The sequence below is a fragment of the Vulpes vulpes genome, chromosome 10 (genome assembly GCF_048418805.1).
Source record: "Vulpes vulpes isolate BD-2025 chromosome 10, VulVul3, whole genome shotgun sequence".
Taxonomy (NCBI): Eukaryota; Metazoa; Chordata; class Mammalia; order Carnivora; family Canidae; genus Vulpes; species Vulpes vulpes.
The window spans coordinates 20,582,339-20,599,565 of record NC_132789.1 but is presented as its reverse complement, the minus strand read 5'-3'; the positions used below and the strand labels follow the sequence as shown (position 1 = coordinate 20,599,565).

At 51.8% G+C, this 17,227-nt stretch overlaps 1 protein-coding gene and 1 long non-coding RNA gene across 7 annotated transcripts in view; one reads left to right on the top strand and one right to left on the bottom strand.

Moving 5' to 3' along the window:
• The window catches only part of KIAA1671 (KIAA1671 ortholog), a 201,523-nt gene that overhangs the window by 66,264 nt on the left and 118,032 nt on the right, over nucleotides 1–17,227 (bottom strand). Inside the window, exon 1 of one of the 6 annotated variants that reach the window (XM_072725195.1) lies at nucleotides 2,313–4,381. The exons of the other annotated variants lie outside the window; for them this stretch is intronic. Coding sequence (XP_072581296.1) covers nucleotides 2,313–2,597 — 285 coding nt within the window. The 5' untranslated portion in view covers nucleotides 2,598–4,381. Of the gene's footprint in view, nucleotides 1–2,312; nucleotides 4,382–17,227 lie in introns of those variants that run through there. 6 annotated transcript variants of the gene reach the window in all.
• On the top strand, nucleotides 2,453–6,545 carry LOC140594300 (uncharacterized). Its single transcript, XR_011995041.1, has 2 exons — nucleotides 2,453–2,588; nucleotides 4,873–6,545. It is a non-coding gene; the product is annotated as an uncharacterized lncRNA (long non-coding RNA).

Here is a 17,227-nt window from a genome sequence, read left to right as displayed (position 1 = left end):
AGACTTTGAAGGCACACGTACCACACGCTAGGCACGGCTGCACGTGTCCCACATTTCCAGGCATGTCTGTGCCCGTATACAAAGAATAATGGGGAATGGAAACGTGCAGTGACCATAATCCCCATTCTGCAGATGAGGAAGCTGAGACTTCCTTTATCCCGCCGAGTCAGAACATCATGATATCCAACAGGGAGAAGGCATTTTTTTAAAGATTTTATTTATTTATTCATGAGAGACACACAGAGAGGCAGAGACACACGCAGAGGGAGAAGCTCTGATCGAGCCTGATGCGGGACTCGATCCCAGGACCCGGGATCACAACCCGAGCCAAAGGCAGATGCTCAACCCCTGAGCCACCCAGGAGTCCCAGGGAGAAGGCATTTGTACAAGTGCACCCATACTCTGTAGCCAGCACTGCTCCTGGCACCTGTTTCAACCTCCGCACGATGCCTTGGCTCACCCCATTTCACAGAAGAGGCAACTGAGGCCTCATCACGGGTCAAAAATCCCTCAACCAGGACATAGCAGAGTCTGATTCAAGCCCTCAACCCTGACTGATGCCAGCTGGTGCTCACTGCTCAGTAGATGCCAAATGCTAAGTGGGCAGGAACCTGAAGCCCAGAGTTATTCAGCGCACACTTATGCTGCTACAGGCGCTGTGACGCGATAGTGAGCAGAGGAGGCAAGGCCCCTGCACAGTCTAACGTCATTCATTCCTTCACCACGCTGGGGAGGCAGGCCACACGGCGGCTGACACATTACACAGGGCGACAAGGCCTGGGGGATGGGAGCCAGTGCCCAGGGCCAGCTGAGGGCCAGAGAGCTGAACGTTACCAAACCCCATGCCCTTAACTGCACTGCCAGAGGGGACGAGAGAGAGATGCTCATAGAGACAGAGATAAAGAGGTGAGAGACATGCACATAGAGACAGAGACAGATATAGAGACAGAGACAGAAAGAATGAATCAGAAGCTTTCTCTCCCTGGCCCAAGAAACCCCTTCCGGAGGTTGGGTTGGAGGAACTGTCTTATAAATTCAGGCCCCACTGATTTTTCCAGGCTATAAAGCAGCACAGACCCACCAGAGAACATGTCACATTACTGAGACCCTGTGTGTTTGCATCTGACTGGTCTGCTTGCCGTGTGACCCTGGGAGAGTCACACACCGCTCCGGGGATGCTGAGGCCCTGCACCTGTCAGGGCAGCTGTGAGCTTCCAGTGACTGCAAGAATGCAGAGGGCCAGCTCGAGCCTGGTGTACCCCATGGCTCTGTCCCTCAGTGCTGCGTCCCACAATGACTATCAGTGCGTATCACCATCCTGGACCCAGAGAAGGAGCTGGCCTGACACTGTCAGGGGGAGGAGGCTCCTATGTGAAAGCACCAAGCCCTCTCTTTGAGTTCAATCCTGGTCAATGAGGTGGGCTTCCCTGAAGTTATCGGGGAGGCCTGGAGACAAAAAAGGAGGAGCTTAGCTGGAAAGAGCCTGGAGGAAGGGGTGGCTCAAAGCCTGGGATCCTGGCCCTGGTTTTGCCATTCACTCACTGTGCTTCCCCAGGAAGGTGTCTTTCCCTCTCTGGGCCCAGTCCCACCTCTCTAAATCATCAGTGAGTTCCTTGAGATGGATTCAATACCATCCCCTAGCAGGATGCAAGCTGAATTTTTAATTATTAGACTAAATATTAATTCCACCTGGTCTCCTAAATCTCATCGAGCTTGCCCAAGTGAGAACAACAGAGCCCCAGGACCCACACCAAGCTCCAGGTTCACAGGCAGCTGGCGAACTCACCCACCACCTCAGGTCTCCTTGGATAACCAGAGACAACTTTGCAATTTTGCTTGACTGACAAGATAACAAAAGCCACAACTCAACGTGCAGATGACATGGACACTTGGCCATCCTGGGAGGGTCCGAGGAGATGAAGCAGGTGCCAACTAATCCTCTCTAAAAATAGGGGAGCACAAGCATTTGTGTCTGGGGCCAGAGTGTCGGCATTTCCAGATAAATCAACTGGCCTGGCAAGCCGGGCTTACGTGCCGGCCCCATCCTCACAGACGTGGAATATACTTCCTGACCGCTTCGGGAGATACAGTAACTCCACCATCAGGGGAATCACCACCACCGATGCCTCTTTCCCAGGCACAGGGATCAGGAAACGGCCAGCTTGATTGACAATGATTCTGGAAGAGGCAACTTCCCTGGTTGGATCTATGGGGGAGCCCCCCCCCCCCCCCGCTATGGGGCAGCATTAAAGGGGAGGAGTTTTTACTGTTGCTTTTAATATTAAAAAAAAAAAAACACGCAATAAGCTTACAAGGTCTGGTGGCTCCGAGTCCGTCTGCCTTTTCCTTAGGGAAGAAAATCTCTGTTGGCTGCGGGCAGAGAAGCGGCGGAAAGATTCCCGACTCCGGGAGGCGAGGTGTCGGAAGGAGGAGGTGCGCTTGAAGGGGGTCCGGCTGGCGGGCTCCCCACTTGTCCGCTCGTGGCCCACTGTGGTGGTCACTAAGTTGAGGGCCTCCTGGAAGGATCTCCTCACAGTGCCCATCCACTGGGTCATGTGGGTTTGGGCCACTGTGAGTTTGTCTCCCAGGTAATCCATGGGGCCGGAGGAGGGGAGGAAGGACGTGAGCGAGGGACAAAGCAATTGCAGTGCCAGGGTCTTCTCCCTCTTTCTACTTTCTGCTTCTGCAAGTTCTGGGCTTGCTTGGAGAGAAAACCCGGCAGCCCTCTTCAGCCAAAGCAGGAGTAAAGAACCATCGCGGAGCTGGCGGCCGGCAGCACCTGCGGGTCTCGCTGAGAATCCGGAGGCAGGTCAGGGTCGGGCTGGAAGTCCACCCACCCGAGTTGTAAAGTCAACACGCTGGGCGGTCCCAGCTCCAGCCCTGGCGGCGCTCGCAGGCTGCATCGGCTGTGACCGGGAGCTTGGGGAAATCTAGCAGCACTCACTCCAGGGTGTGACAGTTCCAGGGAGGTGGGGGAGGAAGAGGCGGTGGCCCTGGGCACCCCGGTGCTCACCGTCCCTCAGGTAGGCGGCCCCACCCGGGCGCACACAGGAAGGACCCAGAGGGCAGGCTGCTACCTGCCGCTGCCCCCAGCCGGACCCGGCTCACCTGACCCATGCCATGCAGGGTTTCCCTCCTGGGGACAGAGACTCTAAACCTGTCGGCCGGCAGGCAGCTAGCTCACTTCCGGAGGCAGCCACCAGGGCCCCCGGGTCCCCTGGCTCGGCAGCCCAGGATGACATCAGTCCCCGTCTTAGCGAGGGGCTTTGCTGCCCAGGAATGCAGGAGGGGCCTCGGAGAGGCGGCCGCCCAGGGAGCTGACGTCCGCCCCCATTTTTTTCTCCCCCAAGTCCCAACTCGCTCACCGGTCCCTCGGGGCTGACGGCGACTTCACGTGCCAACAGCCTACCCGCCCGGTGCCCTCACCGCGGGCTGCACGTGCGTGCGCGCCCGTCGGGGATCTGGGAGCCCTGGGAAGGTTGGGACAGTTGGGAAACTGCCTCTAGGGTGATAAGCAGCATCTCGGGACCTCCTCGGCATCTCGGCTGTCAGTCTGTCTCCCTCTGGTGGCCTGTTTCTCCATCAGGTTTTCAGTTCCCTCCCCATGTCTCAATTACCACTTGTTTGTCTCTCAGCTTGTCTGTCTGTCTGTCTCTTTCTCTCTCTCTCTCTCCCTCCCTCCCTGGAAAGCAACACCCAGCCAGGTGAACAGCCTCGAAGTCCCCCAAGGAAGGAACGGGCTGGGCCGTCCTTGAGTGCGGGCGGGGTTGCCATGGCAACCCCGGGGCACAGCATCTGCCCCATCCTGGGCGGGGGGCTGGGCACAGGGAGCAATGGGAATGATTCATGGTTTATGCTGGGTCACATGAGCTCCTGGGTTTTAACCCTTGTGGAGCTAGACTATTCCGCACAGGGCGGGGGTTGGGGGGGCAGGCGAGACAGCAGCCTCTGAGACAGGATGGGGTACTTGTCGGGCAGGGTTGGCAGCAGCTGGGCAGCAGAGGGGAGGCACACTTGTTGAAGGGGCCTTCTCCCCCCAGCAGGGATCCACGCCCCTGTTCTACCGCTGAGGAAATGCAGGTTCAGAGATCTAGATTCACTTGCCTCGGGTCACACAGCAAAGATACCACCCGGGCATGGATGGAGGCCGTTTTCTGGGCCTGACAGGGCACCTGGCCTAGAGCTGGAGTTCAGTAAATATTTATTGTTCAAAGGCTGAGTCCAAGACTGAAACCGTGATAGGCCTGACTGCATCCCAAATGCCTTCCCTCATCCACGTTACCTCAGTTTTGAACAAATATTTGCTCCCTAGTTGCTGATCAAAAGGCCTTGCTTGAGAAGGTTTTCCAGGAAGGCATTTCTGACAATGCGGCTGACCCAGATCTCTTTCTACTCTAGATTTCCAGTCCTTGTGGCTGTTCATTCATTCGTTCACTCACTCATTCACTTCAATATTCAGGGAGTGCCTACTATGGGCCAGGCATCGGGTACAGAGACCAAGAATGGGGCCCTGCCACTGAGGGCTCACAGTCCGGCAGGCAGCTATGACGGTGGCTAATATTCACTGAGAGCAAAGCTGAGTCCCCAACGCCATTATAAGTGTTCATGGGAATCAACTCATGAATATTCGTGTAAACCCATCTGGCGGAGGAGAAAGCTGAGGCTCAGAAATGTAAAATCACCTGCCAAGGTCATTCAGTGTGTTAGGAGCACCAAGATGGCCCCAATCCTCCTTGTCCCTGCTATTCACACCCTGGTCTGGTCCCCTCAGAGTTGGGTCTCAGGGTCCAAGAAAATAAGGCAGGTATGACATGGTGTGATTTTCAAAGCTAGGTCATAAAAAGTATCACCGTTTCCACTTTGCTTTCTTAGAAGGTGCCAGCGGCAGCCAGCCACCGTGTTGTGAGGATGCAGAAGCAGTCATATGGAGAGAACCACGTGGAGGGGATGCAAAACCCCCACCTACAGCCAGCACCAACTTGCCAGCAATGCGAGCAAACCACTTTGGAAGTAGATTCCACATTCCCTGTAAACCGTCAGAGGGCTGCAGCCTTTGACTACGATTTAGTGAGGGTCCCTGAGCCAGAGCCACCCCACTCCACTGCTCCCAAATTCCTGTCTCACAGAAATCACAGTAGATACAAATGCCCAGAGGCAGGGCAGTGTCTGGCTCATCAGGAAACCAAGGTTTGGTGCAGAATGAGAGGGGAAAGGAGAGGCTGATGAGGGGTTTTTGCAGCAGCCTGCAGGTCCTATACGTTAGGAAGCATTATCCCATCATGGAGACGAGGAAACATGCATGGGGCACCAGATTCCACCTCCTTGCATGTCTGTGGCCCCGCCCACCACCCACTGGACTCTCCAGGGTCCCAAGACTTCTGGTCCCCAAAGTTTGTCCATTTCCTCACATGGAGTGACCATGGCCAGCCTCCTGCAGCAGGCAGGCCACTTCATGGCTCTGCTCCCTCACCCAGCAGATGAAGAACTCCAAGGGTGGGGGCAGACATGAGAAACAGCTGAGCCCTCCCCACCTCACTCCAGGAAAGCCACACCAGAAATACATAAAGAGTTGGGAAGGGACACAGCTTTTTAACAGACCATCTGGACACAGAGGTGGGACATCTGAGAAACTTCAGAAGGCAATAATGCTAAATCAAAGCAGTACACAAATCACCTAAAAATGAGAATACCCAGTGCTGCCGAGGTTGTGATGAATGGGACACTTTTACCCACAGTGGACGGAAATGGAAATTGGTATATAATTCTGAAGGGAACTTAATGCCCAAGATCAAAGTCTTAAAAACAATGACCTGCCAGGTAGTGACCTACTGGTAGTGACCATACAGAAACATGCTGATGTCTATAACTTACTTTGATATGGAGCAAAAAATAAAAAACAAAGACGTACTAAGGAATGGATGGATGGATAGATTTTTATAAAGCAAATTTAGCAAAATGTCAGCAATTATAGAAAGTAGCTGGTGATTATGTGTGAATCCCTTGTATAATTTTTCTGAATGTTTGAAAATTATGATAAAAAGATTCGGGTAGGAGGATGTGCCTGCCTTCTGACCCTGCAGTTCACGATCCAATTCCATGCCTAGAAACCTGTCTTTGAGAATAAGAAGGATCTATAAGAACATTGTGCTACAAGGATTTTTATCACAGTCATATATGAGGCTTATATTTGTGAAAAATTAGTAGGAGTCTAAGTAGGAGCCCAAAAGGGGACTTTGTTCAGTGCTATGCTGAGCCACACTGATGTGAGGGCAAGAAAGGAAAAAAATCAGTAATATTGATCCTGTCTTTATTTGTAATGTTAATGGTTTGCTCATCATGGATTTTTATATTAATTTTTACTTTTTAAAAATACCACAGGGGGCTCCTGGGTGGCTCAGTGGTTGAGCATCTGCCTTTGGCTCAGGGCGTGATCCTGGGGTCCTGAGATCAAGTTCCGCATCAGGCTCCCTATGGGAGCTTCTTCCTCTACCTGTGTCTCTGCCTCTCTATGTCTCTCATGAATAAATAAAATTTTTCACACAGCAGGAGGTGCTCGGATGGTTCAGTCGGTTACGCATCCAACTCTTGATTTTGGCTTAGGTCATGATCTTGGGGTGGTGGGATCAAGCCCTGTGCTGCGCTCTGCACTCTGTGTGAAGTCTGCTTCTCCCTATCCCTCTGCTCCTTCCCTGCTTTCTCTCTCTCTCTCTCTCTCAAAAAAATAAATAAAAAATCTTTTTAAAACCCCCATATCAAAACATTATTTTCCTTGATTACTGAGTTTTTGGGGGTGCCTCTCTACATTTTGCACTATAGGCATAAATTTTACACTACAGGTCCCAGCCCTGGATTTGCTAAAACAATACAGTATCACAGTGAACTGGGGACCTGCCTCTAGCTCTTATCAGCTGTGTGACGCTGAGTAAGTTACTTAACCTCTCTGATTTTCAGAGATGAAATCATGAAACTCATCACTGCTATTGACCCCACTGGTACCACTTCCTGTGTGCCGGGCATTGTGTTACATCATTGCATTACATCATCTGCTCCCCCCAGCAATGACATAAAGTTTGTACCATGACTGTTACCACCATTGTATAGATGGAAAAACTGAAGCACAGGAAGTTCAGTGACCAGCCCAAGGGCACACGGCTATTAAGTGGTGGAGTTTGCTACCCCCAGCCTCACACCTTTGACTAAGTAGAGGATGTCCAATCAGTCTGGATGAAGGACAGGCGTCCAGACAAGCAGAGGAAAGCAAGTAGCAGGCAGGACTCCACAGTTCTACCTCCTTCCAGAAGAGAAGGGTGGTACGGAAGTGAGCTGAACAGCCAGATTGCCTGCCTGCTCCCTCCTCACTCCCTTTAGGTACAGTGTGGTCTGAAAGTGTGACTATAAAAAGCGTCGCTCCCTGAAAACTAGGACAGCACAAGCACTTTCCCCCCAGAGGGCTCTTTCTGCAAACTCTTCTATTCTCTCCAGGAAACTCCTGGGACGTTGCTGGGCATCAAAAAGGAAAGAAAGCCATCTTCTTACATAAGTAATCCCCAAAATGCTGCAGATGCTGCTAAGATCCAGAAAATGAATGGGAATTTGATTCACAGTGTGAGGTGGGACCCAGAGATCACCAGTTCCAGACAAGCATGTGCAGATCCCAGAATAAGAATGTCAGTCACTCATTCATTCAACAAACACTCCCTGTGACATTGTGACATTGTGTGTGAGCTCTATGGGGGCCCAGACGAGGACTGATAGTCCCTGGGGAGCTCAGGGTAGCTTCCTCTTCTTAGTCATTAAGGGAGTGGGAGGGAGGGTATTCCAATGGACCTCCTCAGACTTAAAGCTCCATTTTCTCCCAAGAATCTGATACAAACATGCACGCTCTGGAGAATTTCTCAGGTAGAAGAAAAGGCCAGAAAAGAAATGAACAATTGCAACACAAGTACCAAGAGCTGTGATGGCCAAGTAACATGCTGTGGGACTATTAGAGGGCTCCCAGACCAAACCCAGAAAGTGGAGTGTTGAGAAAACAAGAGCAAAGAGAAAATGATCATATACTGAGGATCTACAATTGGAAGAGGGGTATCTACGTGGGGTTCTGAAGGATGAATAGGAGTCTACCTAGAAGGGCGAAATGCAGACCCACATATGCAAAGGCCAGGGAGTGTGACCATATTCAGTCTTGCTCTTGCACTTGCTGTAGCCCTGCCTAAAGCTGTCTTCTCTATCCTTCTATCTCTATCCTTCTATCTCTATCTCTACCCACCTCCAGACCAGCTTCAGCAACTTCCACCTTTTCCATAGCAACCCCAGGAAGTCTTGCTTACATGGCCCTCTTCACAGCCTGCTTCCCCAAACACGGCACACACCTGGCCTAGGAGTATGCTAACGTCACACTGCTGTGGGCGGTGATGCAGCAGAAATTGCAGCAACCATTAGTTGAGGATTTGCTATGTGCTGGGAACGAGTTACCCACACATCTCATGTAACTCCCACAACTACCTTATAGGGTGAGTAGTGATATTAATTGTCCCCATTTTGCAAAGAAGGACAGTGAGATTTAAAGAGCTGAAGGGACTTGCTCAAGATCACTGAACTGGCAAGTGGGGCTCTGGAACCTGAACCCAGGCATGTCTGATTCTAAAGCCCTTCCTAGCATGGAAGATAGTCTCTACCCATAATTCTAGGACCCCTTAAAATGTCCAATTCTTTCCCCAGCCCCGTGGCATGAGGGTGGTAACTATGCCACATGCTTCTCTGGGTTGTTGCCTCACCTCCTGGGGTCAAGAAACATGTGCAGAAGGACTGGTCTGCTTGTACATCAACCAGTTTCCTTTCTCACCAACCGGTTTGCAGAATAATTCCCAGGACCACGTGTGGGAAGGGGTGACCCAAGGACCCAGTTTAAAATCTGTTCTGTCTCGCCTTCAGATGAAGCAATGCTGTCATAGAGGCAGCCGATGGCTCAGGGTCTCTCTCCGAGGCTGAGCTCCTTCAGCTCAGAGTCATGGCTTCCTTATGGCAAAGAGAAGGTCATAAAGCCTGCCCATTCCAAAGGCTGTGGCAACAAACTGAGATCATCCTTGCCCAGAGCAGAGAAGACAATAATGGCAGCCACAAGGGGGGGTATTTATTCTATTAGATTTGACATCATCCCATCATCCAGGTGAAGCAGAGGCTCATAGAAGGTTGGTACTGGAATGGCCAGCAGAGACAGATGCAGGCCAACCTTTTCATTTCACCCCACAGTAAATCTGTGGCAGGTACCCTCTGATTTCCCAGAGGAGACCCAGAGTCTTGGGTTTCGGCAGGACCCAGCCTTCTCTCTATCCCAGCCAAACTGGACAAACTGCCGACCTGGGCTACACCATGTCGTCCCTCATTCAGCTCTTTGCAGATGCTGTTCCCACTGTCTAGGACACCATTCTATCCATTCCTCACCTGCCCAGCTTAGGTACACCCTCCTCCAAGAAGCCTTCCTTGATTTTTTCATGTTCATGGGAAGCCACCTTTGGGGTCCCACCTGGCCATCTTACCCCCCACCCCCAGCCCACATCATTAACATGCCGCACTGGAACCCGATTTACCCATCAGTCTCCCCTCTGAGCCCATGGGCAGCAGGGACATGACACATGCACCCTTGATTCATAGCATGCATTGCTCAGCAGGTATGAGACATGTCTACCATGTGAAATGAAGGAACCACTGAGGTTTGAACCCAAGTCATACAACTCCTAGCATCCCTCTCACTAGGCTTGTTTCCAAGGCAACAGGGAAAAGAATTCTGATATGAAAAACACACACACACACACACACACAAAAAAAAACAACAAACCCAGAAATGGCTTGATCTTCCAAGTCAACCCCAGATTATTTATAAACCAGGCCCGAGACTATTTCCTGTGTTCATTCACCACATTCTTACTCAAATAGCCATTTTAATCACCTAAGATGCCCTTAATTAACCTTGGAAGGGGAGGAAAAAAAATCACCTGGAAAGGAGATCTTTCTAGAAACAGCTGGGGTCTCATCACCTTTCCTCATCAGGCCCCACTCTGAGCTCAAGTGGAAAGTAGCACTCTCCACGCCAGAGGGTGCACTGTGCAGCCCTGCCTGGCGCAGCAAGGCCAGTCTATAATTACAGCCCCTCTGCCAAGAGCGGGCATCTAATAAAGCTGCATGCCCTGGCCTCCTCTAAAATGTAAACCAGGGCCTAATTCACCGGGCCAGGCTGCCCATGGGGCCCCTGACCTGCAGCCACCCTCTCCTCGGGCATCCCAGCAAAGAAGGGAGTGCCTGGCTCTGGTCTTTGTCTGGTTGCCTCGCATGGGGTTGGACAATACATTTCTTTCCACCATAGCAGCTGAATTTCCACATTTTGGGATCTGTTAGCAAAAGAGAGCCAAGATGTTCTTGGGGGACAACAAATTAGAGCTGGGAGTGGGGATACATGAGGCCTGTCCCCTCAGAAATGTATCTCCAAACTGTGAGCTTTTATTTGGAGTCTGCAGCAAGTATAATAACAAATCACAGTAGTTCTCATTAGCTAGGGGCCTACTGTGCACCCTGTCACTGCCTTGGCTGATATCAGGAGGGCTGTAAAGATCACCGTATGGACCAGGGGACACAGACTCCAAAAGACAAAGTCACTAGCCCATGTCACACGGCTGGTGTGTGGAAAGCCGTGACTCAGACCTGGGTCTGGCTAAGCCCGCAGCCTGGGCTCTTCTCCACCCGGCAGCCCCACCTTGGGGAGCACCCCTGTGTGTGTCAGATTGAGGCAGGCTTGTGGGGTGCATGAAACATGGTCAGGGGAGAAAAGGCCCTACCCCGTGTTCTTCCCCCTTGCTCTCTGCTGCACTTCCTCAGGCCTGGGTCAGCCATGAACTCCAAGGAAAGCCTGATCGTGATGAGCATAAGGTTCCCCAAGATGGCCTCAGGGACCCCCTCCTGCCCTCAGCTCCAACAAGAGCCCAGCTGCATCCTCAGCTCCAGGGACCAGCAACACCCAGTGGCCTCCAAGGGCTTCTTGCATCCCACCTGCTCCGGGCATGCCCTGGGCCAGCAGACCCAGGCTTGAGGCCCACCAGGTCTGCCCTCAGTTGCTGCGAGTCTTCAGGCAGGGATCCCCTCCTCTATGGGTCTTGATTCCCCAAGACTATACTAGAAGATCATGGGTTAGTCCAGCTCAAAACCCTGGGCTACCCCCTCTCAAAGGCAACCTGACCTGGCCTTGAGAGACCAGCAGATCTGGGTTCAAATACCATGTGGCCATCTCTTGCCTGAGCGGCCACATCTCACAAATGGAATCATGACACCTGCTTCCCTGTAAAGTGCAAGTGGTGCACACCAAGTAGGCCCCCAGCCAAGGTAGGTGGGAAGGCGTCAGAGTCCCACAGGGGATGCCCATGGCTGGGGAGCTCACGTTTTGAAAACAAACTTATGAAGAAGAATGGCCTCCCAGAGGCCAAATCAACATCTGCTCACACACTGTGCGGACGTGGCTGGTACTCCCTAAGCACGGACGGTGTGCCAGGCCCTACGCATCTATGTCATCCCCACAGACACAGTGGAGGGCGGGGCTCCCAAGACGGACTCCTCACTGAGTGACACTGGGCAAGTGGCTTGCCTTCCCTGAGCGCATCATTCTTTGTCTTTAAAATGGGATACAACAGCCCCCTGTTTCCCCGGGGATGCTGAAGGTACACGATGTGTGTTCTTCCCACCTCTTGGGAGTACAACCACCGCTCCCATCTTAGAGAGGACCCCAAGACAGAGTGAACAGAGGCCGAAGGCTGCACAGCAATTCAGTGCCAAAGTCTGGCTTGGAAGCCTGTGCTCCAAGCCACCCTCTCCGAAGCTGTGGCTCAGTGGGCGCTCGGGGGCCCGTGCCGCTGGCCTCCCACGCCAGCCCCCACCACTGCCACCCCTCAGTTTGCCAGCCCCCTGGCCCTCGTCAGCCCTCCTCCCATCGTAGAGCTGCTGTGAGTAGCATCCCTGCTTGCCTCCACACAGGAGCGGCTTCCTCCCGACCCCGCTGGAGGTCCATTCTCCAGTGCCTTGCGTCTCCGTATGCACGCTGTGCCACCCACGCTGTTCCAGGAGCCACGCTGTGCCAGGCAGGAAGGCCAGACGGAGGGGCAGCCGGGTTGCCTGGGCAGCCTGATAGAGGTACGTCACCCCATAGGAGTGGGCACAAGGCACGTCCTAGCAGCCTCCGAGTCCTGGACCTCGGGCTAGCCCCGACTCAAAGGCTTCCAGAGCCCCACCTCACTAGGGCAATCAAGGGGAGACCCTCAGCTCCTGGTTACGTCCTGGCCACTCCTCTTACCAGGATGCTTCTAGTTCCTGAGTCTTAGCTCCTCAGAGACTATGCCCCTGACCTCCCAACACAAAGGGGCTGCCCACAGCTGACCCTATCACTGTTCTTTCTCTTCTGTGTTAACACCTACCATCCCCTGGCATTCTCCTGATCATTTCTTACTATCTCTCTAAGGAAGGCTCTTGAGAACGGAAACCCTGGATGTCTTATCTTATTCTCTCTGCTATTGCCCCTGCACCTAGCACCCTGGAGGTGCCCAGTGTTGGATGGATGGATGGATGGATGGATGGATGGATGGATGGATGGATGAAGTGAAGCAGGGAGAGGAAGGAAGAATTTCTACTGTATTTCTACTGTAATCTCATCCCTTCCTCTCCTCCTTTCTGGCCAATTCCTACCCATCTTTAAAGACATCGCAATGATGTTCCCACCTCCAGGAAGCCTCTCCTGCCATCCTCTGCACTCAGTTCAGCACCTCCTCTGGGCTCCCCAACCCCTGGGCTACCCCCATCACTGCATTCTCTTAGGTGCCATACTAGAAAGGCCAATTTCCACATCCTCTGCCCACCGGCTGTAGACACTGTGAAGGTCAGGGCTGTGTCTATTCCATCCTGAATCTCCAGGGCCCATCCTGAGGCCAGGCTCAGAGTAAGGAGCTCAGCATTGCAGCCTCAGCTTATCGCGCCCCAACCACACCGCAAGCACAAGCTGAGCACTTTGAATCAGATAGTTCATGGACTCCTCAGCATCACCTTGTAAGGAGGCGGGACCGTCTTGTTCCCATTTTACAGACAAGGGCAGTAAGGCTCAGAGAAGGCAAGGTCTTTGGCCAGGCTCACACAGCAAGGGAGCTGTGTGGCCACTATGCCACACTGTCCTCCAGCCTGGGCCTCTCACAAAGCAGGGGGACAGGGAGGTGAGGGGAGGAGATGGCATCAGCTCCACGGCAGGAAGACACTTACTGAGTACCTAACACTCATGAGATGCTTTACACACACCCTCATTCAGCCCTCGCCATCCCTCAAAGGAGGCACCACTCTCCCCAAATCTCAGAGGAAGGAACTGAGGCCAAGGGCACACAGGGTGTACCCAGCTCAACTCACTCAAGACAACTGGGCACCAGAAAGCTAATCAAAGAATGGAGCCAGAAAAATATAGCCGTGAACAGCATTCTTCCTTCCTGGCCCAGCCCTGAAGGCTTGGTCACTGAATGAATGGCTGCTCATTTCCCAAACCCTAGCCAACGGGATGTAGGGGGAAGCTGGCTGGCTGGATTACAGGGAGCAGTCTTCTCCCCAATGCACCCCCTCTTTGTTGGCTGGATGTTGTCACCTCTCCTTTGGATGGCTGGAGCCATGGCAGCCATGCTGGGTCCATGAGGGGATGAGATGCTGAGGAGAGAGTAGGAAGGTAGAAAGAACCTGTTTGATCCACTAATCTAGAATGTGGGAAAGGGCCACATAGCAAATATTCTAGATTTTGGAGGCCACACCCGGTCTCTGTTACATTTTGGCAGGGGGCGCGGGGGCAGAGGAGAATTTTTTGCAACTTTTTTTCCCAATCTTTTAAAAATTTAAGATTATAAACTTGAAATTGTAAAATTAAAAATTTAAAACTTGGGACTCCTGGGTGGCTCAGCAGTTAAGCATCTGCCTTTGGCCCAGGGTGTGTTCCCGGGGTCCTGGGATCGAGTCCCCCATTGGGCTCCTTGCAGGGAGCCTGCCTCTCCCTCTGCCTGTGTCTCTGCCTCTCTCTCTGTGTCTCTTATGAATAAATAAATAAAATCTTAAAAAAAAATTTTTAAACTCATTCTTAGCTCTACATTTGCTGCACCTTGCACTACATCCTCCTTGACCATAATGTAAACTATGTGAAGAGACATGTGTCCTTATTGTTTGGCCCATCTTTGTGAGGTCTCTTGTTACTTTCGGCATCCTCAAAATCATCCTCACTGATCCAGTGACGGTGGTGCCCAAACATTGGTAAGAGTGGGGGGCATCCAAAATTCTCAGGGAGTTTGAAGCAAAATGGTGTGACTACTTTGGAAAACTGTTTCTTAAACAATTTCTTAAAAAGTGTAACAGACACATGGCATGGGATCCAGCCATTCCACCTCTAGGTACTTACCCAAGAGAAATGAAGGCACGCGTCCATACAGAGACTTGTGCACGAATGTTCACAGCAGCTTTGTGCATTAGAGCCTCAAACTAGAATCAGCCCAAATGTCTACTAACAGGTGAACAGATACACAAATGGGCACATCAGCAATAAGAAGGGATGAGCTATCCACATCCGCTATAGCATGGATGAATCTCAAAATAATTAATGGAAAGCGTGAGAGACTCAGATGAGGAGGAGGGTGCTCCCAGTATGTGGTTCCTTTTATATAAAATCCTAGGGGCTCCTGGGTGGCTCAGTCGATTAAGCAACTGCCTTTGGCCCAGCTCATGATCCGGAGTCCTGGGATGAAGCCCTGAATCAGGCTCCCTGCTCAGCAGAGGGTCTGCTTCTCCTTCTCCCTCTGCTCCTCCCCCCAACTCATGCTTGCACTCTCTCTCAAATAAATAAATAACATCGTTTTTTAATTAATTAAAATAAAATAAAATCCTAGAAAATGCAAACTGATTGATAGTGACCAAGAGCAGATGAGTAGTTGCTTCAGGGCAGGGAGGGAGGGAGGGACAGGAGAGGATAGGAGGGAGCTCTCGGGGGTGATGGATGTGTTTGTGATTTTACTTGGAGTGGTGGTTCCTTGGGAATATACATGTCAAAACTCCTTGAATTGTACACTTTAAATATGTGTAAGTCATTACAGCAATTATAGCTCAATAAAGTTATCCAAAGCAACTGTCCATGGTGGCTCTTAGAACAAGCAGAACTCTGAGGGTCAGGGACATGGGGTGGGTAAGCGTTGGCCAAGTGGGGCCAGCAGAAAACCAGGTGGGGAGGGAAAGCCTGGGAAACCTGAGGCCCCAGCAGACCTTGTGTGTCTTGTGTGAAGGATAAGAACAGCTCTTTTAGCTCCACAGAGTAGGTGAGGACAGGTGAGACATGGCCCCAGCATGTTGTGAATTTGGTCCCCAGGGTCCCCAGACACAGCTCTTGGAGATAGACTGTGGACAGGTGGCCTTACCACTGCCCAGATTCAAGGACCCAATGGGGGCCGTGCCAAGCACCCATGAGTTCTTGGGATTCCCAGGCATGGGTGCTGGTATATGGGATTAGGCTCACCACGGTTCTTCTGGTCTGATTAGATCGTGGCCACTCACCATCACTCCCTGGGAGCTCTAGACCCTGCACTCATTCCAGAGAGAACAGGAAAGCCAGGTTTAGTTCTCTAACTGCCACCTGCACCAGGCAGGGGACAAGTCTGGTCTGTGGCTCTCAGCCCTCCTTCTGATCCCAGGGGCGGTCTGATCCACAGCAGGTGAGGCAGTAACCTTGGCCTTCCTCCCTCAGGAGTGGTGCTTTCAAGGGAACTTTCTGTCCTGGCCAGAGAAGGCACGCCTGCAGACAAGGGGGAGGAGGCTCAGGCTCACCAGAGTGTAGGTCCAGCGAAATGATAACAGGCCGGGGAAGGGACATACCCGGAAAAGGAGAGGATACATGGTTGTATCAACTGGATGTGGAGGGACAGGTTAGGGGCAGATTCACATGTCATTGACTTTACTTACAGGTCCCCTAATGTTCTTTTAGAGAGACACATACACAGTACAATTTTTTAGTTTTAGTGTTTTGCTCCTGGATGCTGGGATGTGAGTTCAGGGCAGAGACTGAACCACATGGAGTCCCCTCTTTTCTAAGACCCACACGTATGGCTTCTCAGAGAATCTCCAAAACCACACTTTCAGATGGCAATACCTCTGCCATGTTGCAGAGGCAGGAAACCGAGGCTCAGAGGCGTTCAGTGTCATGCCCAAGGTCACTCAGCAGGAAGCGGCAAAGGAACCTGGGTCTGTCCGGTTTGCAGGCTGATGCCCTTTTGTATATGTTTCCTGGAGTGAGCCTTTATCAAAGTCTCGAACATCCCCATGCAAAACTGGCACATCACGGCTGTCTTGTTTATTTCCACAGCCTTCCCAGCCCCTGGGACTCCCCCACCCCTAACCACACACACACACACACACACACACACACACACACACACACACACGTAGCTGCAGAAGGAATGGGTGGATCTAGCAGGGGGCCGGGCCCTTTGGGTCTAACCCACTCATCTGCTCCATAGAACCACCCCAAGGGTCCGCATGTGCCAGTGCCAGGTCCCTCCAGAAAGCTCAGAGCTCTGGGCAGAACCGCCTCCCCCATGTTTAAATAGGATGGTTCTGTTCCTGAAAGGAGTGTTACAATGTACATTGACCAGGATTTATTTATTTTAAAGATTTTATTTATTTATTCATGAGAGACACACAGAGAGGCAGAGACATAGGCAGAGGGAGAAGCAGGCTCCATGCAGGGAGCCCGATGTGGAACTCAATCCTGGAACCCCGGGATCACTCAACCACTGAGCCACCCAGATGCCCCAACTAACCAGAATTTAAATAAAAACTCAACACAAACAAAAATAAAAATAAAAATATTATTAGATTTAATTAATTAATTAAACTAGTTCCATCCCTCATCCCATCAGGAAAGGTCTTATTTGTTCTGACAAAATTCCTTTCCCAAGAGGGTCTGAGTTGGCCGTTTGCTTATAACAAAGGAGCTGCCACCTTGCCTCCCAAGTGGGGTCCTACAGTGCCCCAACATGGAAACTACTCAGGGCGAGGCAGGAGCTGATAAAGTCTCTGTTGGAAGCAGGACTGAGCGAGGACAGCGGGGTGGGTGGGAGTGGCGGGGGCCAGAGTGTCAGGGAAGATCCTAGTGCCACCCTGTTCTTACCTATACAAGTTATTTTCGGCACAT